This window comes from Xiphophorus hellerii, chromosome 23, assembly GCF_003331165.1.
Source record: "Xiphophorus hellerii strain 12219 chromosome 23, Xiphophorus_hellerii-4.1, whole genome shotgun sequence".
Classification (NCBI taxonomy): Eukaryota; Metazoa; Chordata; class Actinopteri; order Cyprinodontiformes; family Poeciliidae; genus Xiphophorus; species Xiphophorus hellerii.
The window spans coordinates 7,664,335-7,676,375 of record NC_045694.1 but is presented as its reverse complement, the minus strand read 5'-3'; the positions used below and the strand labels follow the sequence as shown (position 1 = coordinate 7,676,375).

General features: G+C 36.2%; 1 protein-coding gene across 5 annotated transcripts in view; it reads right to left on the bottom strand.

Moving 5' to 3' along the window:
- Positions 1-255: 255 nt before the first annotated feature.
- fgf13a (fibroblast growth factor 13a) overlaps positions 256-12,041 on the bottom strand; it is a 106,495-nt gene continuing 94,709 nt past the window's right edge. For all 5 annotated transcript variants that reach the window (XM_032555099.1, XM_032555098.1, XM_032555101.1 and 2 more), the window contains 2 exons: positions 8,542-8,740; positions 256-2,171 (listed from right to left, as the gene is read on the bottom strand). In XM_032555099.1, the coding sequence (XP_032410990.1) occupies positions 2,035-2,171; positions 8,542-8,740 (336 nt within the window). In that variant the 3' untranslated portion in view covers positions 256-2,034. The remainder of the gene's footprint in view (positions 2,172-8,541; positions 8,741-12,041) is intronic.

The following is a 12,041-nucleotide window of genomic DNA, read 5'->3' as shown; positions in this document are numbered from 1 at the left end:
AATTTGCTAAATCAGCACATATTACTAAATGTAGGTGGAAACTAGAATCTCTGTCCTAAGAGGGATATTGATTTATTGGATTGGATAGTCTCTAAGTTTGTCCAGTTACTGTAATTCTGAGACAAACATTATAAAGCATTAACAGGCAAAGGAAAGAAGAAAATGTTTGTAGGTGTAAATTTAATGGTGTGGACAGTTTAAACCATAGCTGTTCTGAGGAACACAGAGCAAAACACAAAGAAGAACATCAGACACTTTTTAAAAGTATATCTTAATATAAACATTTTATTCAGTGCATTTTTGTGTATACAACAAATAATAAACAACTGGAAGCTATTAGACAGCTGTAGTGCCTGTCTGTATATGCTGTTTTATCAGATTTAGCCTGGTAGTTTGGAACACATGATCCAACATGGGTTAATACACATAGCCTACATCATGCAGCTCTAGACCAGTATTTTCCCTGCTTTCTCCCATGCAACAGATAGTTTCACCTAATACAGACCACCTCCAGAAGAAATCAAGAAAAAAGTCTCCCAAAAGCATGTACTAGAAATAAGTCATGTAGCTGAAGGAAAGAGTACGTAGCCCACAAAAAGGGTCCTTTTTGTACATATTTGTGTACATGCCCTGTGCAAGAAAGGGAAGGAGTCTGTTTTGTACTTTTTTGTTTGCTTTTCAGTTTTATAAATTTGACGTTTCCTATAAAATGTTAAGCCACCTAAAAGTCCACAGTATTCCTTTTTTAATAGAAAATATCAATCACCACAATAAGTTACTCAAACACATAACAAGCATCCTGGATAGTTGGGGTAGGGTGGGGTCCTCCACCATGCTCCTATGGTGACATTTATCAGTCAGTAGAAGTAAAGAAACAAGAATGGCTAACGGGGAGGAGGACTGAAGTATGACACGTGCACAAAGAAGAAACAGATCACGAGGACAAGAGCAAAAGACAGTGTGACACATTGGTAACAGAAGGGAATGGGGACAATAAATAGTCATTCCATTCTTCCATCATTGAGCATATCAGCAAAAAGCAAGACATCGAGCCGGGTTGCCAACAAGTTATGTTTTCTCAACAAAAAACCTTTACTTCCCTTCATCAAAAATGTACAATGAAAAAAGAAACACCCATCTTTATCTCTACTGTATGTTGGCTTGTTTTTTTAGCAGCTTAAAGGGACACTCTTTCAATCTGTCTTTGGTTTGCTGAAACTCATCCTAACAGTAAAGAAACAATGACATGAGCAGAGAACAAGAGGAGATTCCAACAAAAACCAGTTAACAATTAAAAACCTCTCAGCTAGTTCAGAAAATTAGCAACAAAAAAAAGTGCAGTTGTGGCATCTCTCAGACGGAAAAAAAATGAAATTAATAAATAAATAAACAAGAGAGCCACACTGCTCCTTATATTTCAGGTCAGTTGAACATAGGCTTCACTTTCCCATGCTAAAGAGCTCAGTCTCTGAGCGTGTGCATTAGGACGCAGGAGAGCTACCATCCGGCTGGCCAGGAGGACGAGGCTGAGCCATGCCAGGGAGTTTATAGGCTTTGTATTCACAGAAGCATGGATGAGATGGTGATCAGGGCTTTTTTTATTGTCCCACTGCAGCCTTTATGGACAAGAATCATTACTGGCTGCCCTGAACACCTGCATATCTACCTTGCTGTCCCTCTGTGACATATGCACAAGTGATTGGTGTTTGCATGACCCAAAAAAGTGATTGAAAAATGACAGTGTCATAGATAAGGATGACTAAACTCATTAACAAAAAAGAATGTGGTAACAATATTAAATAAATATTTGGCAAAAACAAAAATTTGGGTATGACAAGAGTGACCTGTGTGAGATTATGTTTGTTATTCTAGATGCTGCTTTGATGAATACTTTTTTCTAATGATATCTGGGTATTAATGTGTGGATTATTGTCATAGCTAGTCCTGAACCGTTGATCGGCGTCTGCTTGGATTCCCGCTCTGTGAGAGGTAAGGTTTCAAGGTTCGGCCCCAGGCCTGGGTTCGGCTACCGGGCTACGTCGACTCGTTCTGGCTCACAGCTTTGCCTCCGTTGAGGACAGCTGAGGCACTCCGACTCTTGGTGGGTGTGCCGCTGCCAGAGCGTGAGAACTCTGTCAAGTCATGGAGAGATGGCTCCCTGTACATTGCCACTGTGGAGAGACAAGGAAAGTGGAAATCAGACCAAGTCATATCAATATATAGATAGATGTTAACAGTCAAGAAAGTAAGCAACCGCCATTCAACTGTGCAAACAGACGTACTTTCTTGGCTGGCATTTGTAAAGAAGTTAATCCAGGAATGCCATTCATTTTCCTTTGTCCTGATCGGATATATGACCAATATATAAGTGTCTTCTAAGAGGGTTTACTCTGTGTGTATTTACTCATAATAAGTTATATTTAGTGTTTGAATTCTATTATAGTTGTAAAAGTTTTTATAAGTGTTTTTCAGATTTAGCTATTGTGGTCCATAACTCCCTCGAATACTGGGGGCAAACTGTGCCATGAAACTCCTTCTGCTTGTGTGTGAAATAAAGCCGGTGGGTTGCCGGTTCGAGTCCCTGTCCATCTGTCTCCATCTTTGTGTTCCTGAGCAAAACACTTCACCTGCAGTACCTGCTGGTGGTGATCAGAGGGACCGGTGGCACCGGTGCATGGCAGCCTTACTCCTGTCACCCTGCCCCAGGACAACTGTGGCTACAATCCAGTAGCTTGCCACTATCAGTTAGTGAATGTGTGTGTGAATGACTGGGTGTAGTGTAAAGTGTTTTGGGGTCTTCTGGACTTGATAAAGTGCTATTCAAGTACAAGCCATTTACTAAACACTGCTGCCTTATCTGTGCACCATCTTTTACACCATTTCCCTTCCTGCAAGATTAAAAGTAGTTTCCACTGTATGACTTCCACTCTATACCCAAAGTAATGCACATCTTCACTTGGATCGCAGATTAGTTTTAACTTTTGTTTTCCACATCAAAGCTCACACACAATAAAAATCAACATCAAATAATTTAATATTTTTAAGCAACAATAATTAATACAATTGGCAAACATTCAAGGATAGAATTTTTGGAGTAAAATACATCAGAAAGATTCCTTTAAAAAGAAAACATATACTATTTAAAAAGAATCTGTGTATTTGTGTCATACTAAATTAAGGCACAGCTGGTGCCTGGTGATTTAACTGAAGAAAATAAGGCATTTAGCTGATTCATCAGAATATTCTGAATATATCTGCACATTTCTCTGTATCCTTATTTTATAACACAAACAGGAACACCTCTTGCTGTGTTCACCGACACTCAATATGACGTGATGCCACAGATACACTCTCTACAATGTGCACAAAGAGCCTTAAATCTCCAGCCTTGTTGTACCACATTTGCAATCATTTTAAGATGTTAAAATTATTAATACCTATTTTAATAATTGGTGTGTAAACATCTGAATGTGTGCAGCAATTTCACAGTTGATTTTTACTAACAGGGGTAAAAGTAGTGAAGAATGGAAAAAAAAACACCTTATATGCCATTCAGTGTGAAACAGGTTATTTTCTTGAAGTAACTTTTGTCTCCTCTACTTAAGATATGTAATCAAAACAGATACTGTACTCTGCACATTTTTGTGAAATTTTGCTTTAGCAATTTAAGATTAAATTAAGACTTTTTTGCGTATCTTAAGAGTACCTACATGTTCGATTTATTCATATATTTTCAGCCTTTTAGAAATGCTCATGGTGCATTAGCATGATAAAGACAAAAACTACGCAAAGTTTTAAACTGAATTTCAAAGCAGATATTTTTACTTTATCAAAATGTTTAAAAGTTTTAAATAGTTCATGTTAAATATAAAAAAAAAACAGAAAAAATGAATATGCTTTTGTCTGATCAAATTTTCTTTAGATGTGGCGTATGTTATTTCTTGATACTAAAAGAGCATCCCCATCTTCAAACAATCTTCCAAGTTTTTTTAGTTGGACATTTTATGTAAAGATGATTAGCTAATGCACTTTGATTGTATTGAACTGGATTTGAATTAATAAATAAAAGCAGTCTTGTAGAACCCAAAATTTAATCAGCGCTGTGACAAAACCTTTGTTTTGCATTTATGGTTTACAAATAAACTGAACAGAAAAACTTAAATTGGGTAATTAGATTAGATATACTGAAAGACAGTTTAACAGATTAATCATAATTTTTAAATGTGAAAATGTTAACATTACAGTTAACAGATTTTTGTGAACAATGTATTGTTCTTTGCAAAACTGCTGATTCAAGAGGTCACAGTAAAAAGTGTTGGTGGTGAAGTAAAAAGGAAAAAAACCTATATTCCCACCATGCCATTATAAATTCAAGAGTTGCTAATGGTTGAGCTTTGCTGTGTGTGCAGGACTAACTCAATGTGCATCTCAGCAGCTGCCTTTTCAGGAGAAACATCAGTAATTTGATGTTCACAGTCTTTGGTTTCAGGATGTGTTCAACATCCTGCTGCCTAAAATGCTATTTGATGTTTATTCCTCAGGGGCCTGTGGCTGAAACTGCACATCCAGCCCTTCAGACAGTTCACTTAGACCAGCACTTTTATGTTGCAGCAGCAACCAGAGACCGCACCCCACCCCTTACACACATCAATCATTGGCAGCATTTCACTGTAAACAACTGACCATTGGAAGATAGTTCACAAGTAAATATATTCCATGATTATCTTAGTAGGGAAACAAACTTAAGTTTATGATTTTAATGTGTTGTTACAGTAAGTTTTCATTTTTAAACATGACAAATGAAAAGAAACACCAAGCTGTTCAAACTTCCCTATATTTGACCAGCTTCTAGATAAAAACACTTTGTGATTCATATTAGAGAGTGTTGCAAAAAGTGTAAGAGGATTTACATGTTTGGTTTGAATAATGTGAGCTTTACATGCTTTATCCAAAGTGGGAGGAAATGAGAGGCTTAGAGCTACACCTCAGACACTGGAACCAGTAGAGCAGTGAGTAATGTCAAGAGACGATGGCATCACCAGCGCACAAGAAGCTTCTTAATTGGTGCTCAGTAACGCTGTGGTCTCTGAATCTTTATGAGATGCTGGAACAAATTCTTTCTTTTTCTCTCTCGCTTTGTCCATTTGTTTCTTTGCAGTGGCAAAGTCTTTCTGAATGAATAAATATGACCAAAATATGAATTGTACAAGTAGCATAGTAACATAGAGCACAACTGGTGTTTTTATGTATATTTGATCTGGTATCACAGCACAGACTAGAAGAGAATCTTTCGCTTTAGATTTTCTTTTCTTTTTTTTACTACTAATTGTCTGTAGGGTTTTTTTTTTCAGATGTATTTTGGAAAATTATAATTTTGTTAACCAGTTTGCTTGTGTTTGAGAAGTCCTGAATAGTGTAGGTATAATATTAACCTTAACTCAGACATGGGCAGTTGAAATTCAGCTGCCAACTTCTCACTTTATTCATTCAGAAAAATAGAGTAAAAACAAATCAACCAAAAATATTATCTTGAAATAGATTAAGTATGAATAAAATCCTTCATACAAATCTGTTCAGGTATTTTTACACCTTGAATTATGATGCTGAACTGGAAATAATTAAAACACATGACCAGCATTCTGTGTTCAATTTGGTCATGAATATGTTTGCATTTAGGCTGTGACAGCATGCACTATGTGTGTAAAAAAATCTGTTTTTAAAGTATTTAGATTTAAAACATAATTGTCATCTTGGAATATGAGATTACATGTTTGTTAAATTTACCTGATTTTTAAAAATAAACATCTTTTCAAGTAGCACTATAACCTGGCATTTAAAAGACAGTAAACTGTGAGGATGTTTTTTCTTGCACACCATTTTCCTCTCTGAAGTTGGTTTCAAAATAAACATTGGTCATTCTCCAACTTGGTTTGTCACAGGTACAACTGTTTGAACATTTAATTATTGTTTTTAAAGTAGATATGAGTTAGTTTTAGCCTTAGTAAAATGCTTTGACAAATGGGCCTTTTTCTCAAGTTATATTTCTAATCAAGGCAAAACAGTATCAACATAGGCAGTGTTAGATTCCAAGACAGGTCCCTAATGAATGATGCTACAGGATTTTCTTTCTTTATCCTGGAAAGTAGTCCTGGATAATTATGTTTTTTCTCTCTGCTCTGTGCTTTCAAACTTGTCGGTCACAGCAGATGGATACTGTTACTGTATCAGAGTCTGCTGGAATAGATGCCACTAATCATTTTTCTGTTAATTTTAGTATAAACAATATTTCTTTTCTCTGCTGCAATCAGAATGTGGTCCAACCTTATTGCAATAAGGTTGGATTCTCAAAGAATGAAAGATTGCGATAGTGCAGTAGCAGATTTTTAAAAAAATTGATTTTAACCAAGATGATGGCAGGTGCAGAGTATAATTATTTATGAGTTAAGAGAAAATACATTTATTGACGTATAATTTAAAAGAAAGGGAAGTTGACCACATGTATGACATAATTTATTCAGGATCACCACTTTATATCATTTTCAAAGTTTACTCAAAAAGTGCAAAGTAATAATCAATAACAAACTGAGGCTGAGAAAAGCTCATATTAACATTTAAAAATAGAGGACTGTAGAGAGAGCACGTCTACTGGACTATGTTTTTGCCCACATGTGAACATGGTGACGCAGATCTACTGACGACGTCACTAAAACAGGTTGGTGTGAAAGTGTTCAACTGACACAACAGATGGTTTGAAACCATCTGAAAGCACGAACAGCTGTAAAAAAGCTCATTTATACAAAAAAAAAAACACTTGACAGGTGATTGAATCAGCCATACTTTCATGAATCACAAAAATAAAGCACTAGCCACTTAGTAAATCACTTTTGATGAAGCCTAAAAGTAATTGTAATTTTTGCAAGTGTGGGGAAATAAGCATCTGCAGAGCTAGAGTCTTTAGATTCATGTTTTTCATTTTGTTGTCCACTGTGCCGAAAGCAATAAAATCAAGGTTTGAATATATTTTGTATAGTTTGGTGGTTCCAAGACTTCAACACATTCAGGATTTCTTTGAATGTACCAATTTAAAGAACGACTGCAAACTGTCAAAGTCCCTCTTAGTGCCCCCGTATACACTGAAGATAAAAAAGATACATAGAAGACATACCTGTTCAGGGCATGAAATGTCAAAATACTTCTGTTAAAGTGGTCACTTTACTGCACTAGAACAGCTCGAGCTCCTATGAGATTGCTATGGATACTTGGGAAAAGAAGGTGCTTCACAAGCTGCACATTTAAAGTAATATTGGATCCACAGAAATCTACCTTACAAAGGAAGCTCTGTTACTAACGGACCTCATGTGAATGAAATGGTGGAAGGAAAACATATAAAAGCTCCATATAAAATGTTTACAGGTGCAAAAATATGTTTTTGTTTGACATGTAAAGTTAAATTCCATTGCTACTGTTTAAATTAGAACCAACAACTTTTATCTGGCTAAAAACCAAACAGTATTTCACTCGTTCTCTCTTGTCTCTGCATTGACAGAGTCTTGTTGAAGATGAAAGGACTGTGGGAGAACAGAACCCTTTCTCTCTCTCTTCTGGCAGCTTTCTGTGTTCTCCATGCTACCACACACATCGCCTGGGTGGGTGGGGTTTTCTGTAATTTCATTTAGTGAAAATAAACTGCTGGTGCTACTATTCAAAGCGCTGAAACATATTGTCCGTGCAGCTTCTGGTCACAGACAACCTCATTCTGTGCAGGACTTGTAACAGACTGTGACCAGCTGGAATAAAGTACTGAAAAGGCACATGCCAGCTTCTCTGAGAAGTATACAATAACAGATTTGACAGCACATTTAGCTTTTAGTAAAGCAATCGTAGAAGAAACAGAACATAAACCAATGAATAAATGTAAAAATCCTTCTAGAAAAACAGTAATTCTCAGTTAGAGATGCACACATCATTTATCCAGAGATCAGAATTGGCCAACTGTTCACTGATTGGTGATTGCATTATGTTATTTTTCTGAAAGTTAATGTTTTAGCCAGACACAGATGTAATCAGACACGGGTCTCTGAAAATATTCTACTTTCACAGGCCCATACATTTTGTATGGGATTTCCTTGAATATCCCTTTATGGACTCCGTAGACTTCCGAGCCAAAGTCAACAATTTCTGAAAATAACAAGTCTCCAATGTGGACAAAGTTCCCGTAAAGTGTGACATTTTCAAAATAAATGTGACTCATAATCCTGTGCAACTTTTCTTTTGTTCCTTTTCATAAAGCATTTTTTGACGGATGTGATTTATACTTACTACTTAAACTTATTAGTCTGAAAAATATGGTGCTTAGATTGCCGGATATTAAAAATTGGTTGATGATTGGAAAGCTTCAAGTGCAAAGAAATAGCAAAAAAATAAGAAGAAATCAGAAAGGATGCAATGCTCCCCAACTGTAACTGTGGTGTGCAGTATGAACCAATTCTGAACCTAAACATCAAGGAATCAAAATGTAATGGAGGATGTGTGCAGGCCTACCTTTCAGAGGTTTGGGGAGGAAGTGGGCTGCTGGCTTGTTCTTTTTGACATGGTTCCCCTTCATGATTTCTCCTTCCTTGTTCAGACCGAGGTACCAGCCCCTGCCTGATTGCTGCTGTCGGTAGATCATGGAGGAGTATGTCACGTAGTAGTTTTCAAACACAGACTCCTTAAATTTGCACTCTGCAGTGAAGTGTTCCTGTAGAAGGGGAGAAGCAGGGACAGTTTCAAGCAGTTGCTGGCCAGCACTTCACAAAGTCTCAAGAGTCTTGGAAATAACACACGCAGCAAATATACTATTGTTCCTTCTATACAAGGAGGGCTTAATAAAGTTGTGGTGTAAAGAAAACACACTGTTAGGAAGAAAAGAGCACATGAACTGTCCCAAGGCTCGAGGCCTTTATAGCAGCGTTCTAAATCATTTTATTCCATTCACTGTTATGAATAATGCAGCACCTCATAGTAGAGATAATAGTAAGATACCATTACCAAGGAGCATTAATAAAACATACAGGTCAAATTAATTGTACATTCATATTTGGTCTTATTTTTTAATTATGTATGGACTCTTCCTTGTCTTTCAGAGTTTTGTTGAATGTTATATTTTAATAGACAAGCATATTTTTTACAGCCATTACATTTATGTTTTACTGTATGGCTCTAATAGTCTAATTTGACAGATAAGTGTTTTAAATTCTTTCACAAAAGAGCTTTAATAGGTTTATATGCAGTGCCTCTGCAATTAACACAAAAAAGGTGCTCATTACTTTCAATCACTAAGGCACTGGCTGTAGAAAGACTATAAACAGGCTGTTTGAAGAATGAAGAACCATTAGTGATTAGTGTTGTGGTTCATTAGGCAATAATTCACCAGAAGAGTTATTACATAATTTATAATACTTACAGAATAATCAAACAAAATAATAACACAGACTTGTTCCTGTAACACTCACTCATCTTTTCTCTGTATTTCAGTCACTTACATAAACAGCAGTAATTGCTGCATCGTAGCTAACTACCATGGAGGAAGCCTTTAGTTTATTAGCTCCGAAACAGAAGGCAACATTTTTGTGTAGTCAAAAATACATAAAGCACAAACGTGACAGACTTTTGGTCATATCCAAATGACGTTAGTTAGACTATAAGACCAAAAGGCTGATCTTATATTAGAGCTACACCTAAGATAGCTCTTTAAGTGTAGCTGTAAAATCATTTTGTAGTCTCGCTTCAAAAAGATCGTAGTAGATCTAAAACTGATCTTTTATCACATCAGTTTTAGATTTTTGCCTTTATTTTCTTTGCAGGGGCAGTGTAAAACATTTTCAGTAACTTTATTTTATTTTCAATTAACAAACATTATCAAATGATGAACATTTTGGGAGGTGTTCATCTAGATGTTCTTGATATAATCTGGATTTCTCGGTCATCTGTTGCTAATTTTTCTTCTGTAACTTGTCCATCCATTCAGTTTTTCTTCAGTGTCAGTCTTTTGTGGTCTTATTTTTGGTTTGTGTCTTTTTTTCCTTCATGTTTTCCTTCTTTAACAATTCCAGCCAGTTAGTGATATAGTTCTTGAGGCCAAGACTTTTAGGGTATATCAAATGAACAGTATCACTGGGAGGAGGTGGTGGAGTTCGATCTCGTCACAGATTAACTGTCACATGTACTTAACTTAGCAAATATGCAAAAAACATTTTTTACTTCCTTTTATACTGTAACTGCCAAATGTAGCATGTGCTTCTGTTTTAAATAATTAATAAATATACTTTATCAGGAAGGATAGGACAAACATTGTCAGTGCAGCTCTCATATCTTCCATTTATAAATTTTTTCAAGTAAACATATCAGTTAAAATCTGTATTGGCAAGTAAAAGCTTTACAAAGCCTGCCAACTTATCCTGATCAGTGAATCTTTGCAAAACAAAAAAGAGAGACAATTTAAAAAAAAGGCTGCTTCAAAACTGGTATGAGTGACTCCATAAAATTGAGTCTCATTAGTTTGAGTCGTGTTCAACACAGCCATGTGTAGTTGTGCATGTCTTACCAGCTGGTATTTATAAGAGCTCCCCGCCCCTGGAAACACAACTGACAGGACTACTTTTAGTGAAAAAACTCTGATGTAAATACAGTAATCATAATCAATCTAAGATTAAGATATTAATCTAAACCTATAAAAGCCATCATTTTGTCTCTCATTGCTGTTTTTTAATCCTTTATAGACATTTTTTTTTATATTGTTTAGCTTCAATGCATCAAAGCCTCTTTCTTCCTTACTGCACCACTTTTTTGTCCAAGCTGTTTACCTTCAGGGTCGTGGAGAGACTGGGCAGCGTCCATTGCAGTTTTGCACAAACAGTAATTGGAAGCAAAACAACAAGCTGCTCTTGAGCTTAGTTCTGTTGTACCTCTAATAATGAGCTTATGTGGATTTGGCTGGTTACACGTGTCCTGATGAAGAATAAGAGTCTATTGACAAGCAGACAGACGCAGATGGATACTCTCACAGCCAGAGCCAAGATTCAGGAGAGGCTGCTGGCTGTAAGCGTCGAACTGGAGCGGATCTCTAGACAGCAGGCCTGTGCCAACTAACACAAAGAGGAACAAAAATGGCAGGGGATCCCCTTCTCCTTCCACGGTTTCTCCTAAAACAAGACTGTGATGGACATTAGATGCTTGAAAGAATTTAAGAAGCATCTTTTTCAGTGAGTCGCATGTCGTTTCATTAAACCAACTGGCATGTGAAATAATAAAATAAATGTGACACTTTTTTAATCAGTGCTTCTGTGCCAAATGGACTGAAGATAATCTCAATAGAAATAGCACAATATCTGCATGAAAATAATATATGCACACTCATCTTCATATCCTGAAGTCTCAATGGTGCTTTGGCCAAATCAGCTTTTAATGATCCGATTCCACTTCATGGACTTTTTTGCACAAGTAATATTAGCTTTAAATATGCGCATTGATTGACCTCCTTGAAAATGCTACTTTCTATGTTGCCTTAAAACTTTTATTTTGCTATGAAATACATGTCCAATTCAGGTAGAAATATCTACCGCCGTGCTAAAAAGAAAATATTACTTTCTTTTTCTAGGACTTTACATAACAATTACAAACCTAGGGCTTTTAGTGGCTTCCTCTTTGCTTAATAAATATTAAAATTGCAGGTTCTGTGATGTGTATACTTGGGAGTCAATTTATATATTTAAGAAGTTAGTAAAGACATTTCATCTAATTCATACATCTTTTTGGTCATCAGGTAATTGTGACATAGAGTCATTTAGATTGATTTTCTGTGCTATATGAAATTAGCACAATAATTGTCAGTTTTGCCAAAGCTCTGTAAAATAGCCAGTGGGATTTGGGCATGAATGTGCGAGTTAGGTGTTGGATGTCAGACGCTTTCTTAGTACTTTTGTTCTCTCTGAATATAAAGCTAGCTCCCAGTGAAACCTTGCACTGAGGCATATTTACAGTTCAAACAGCTCCACGACCTA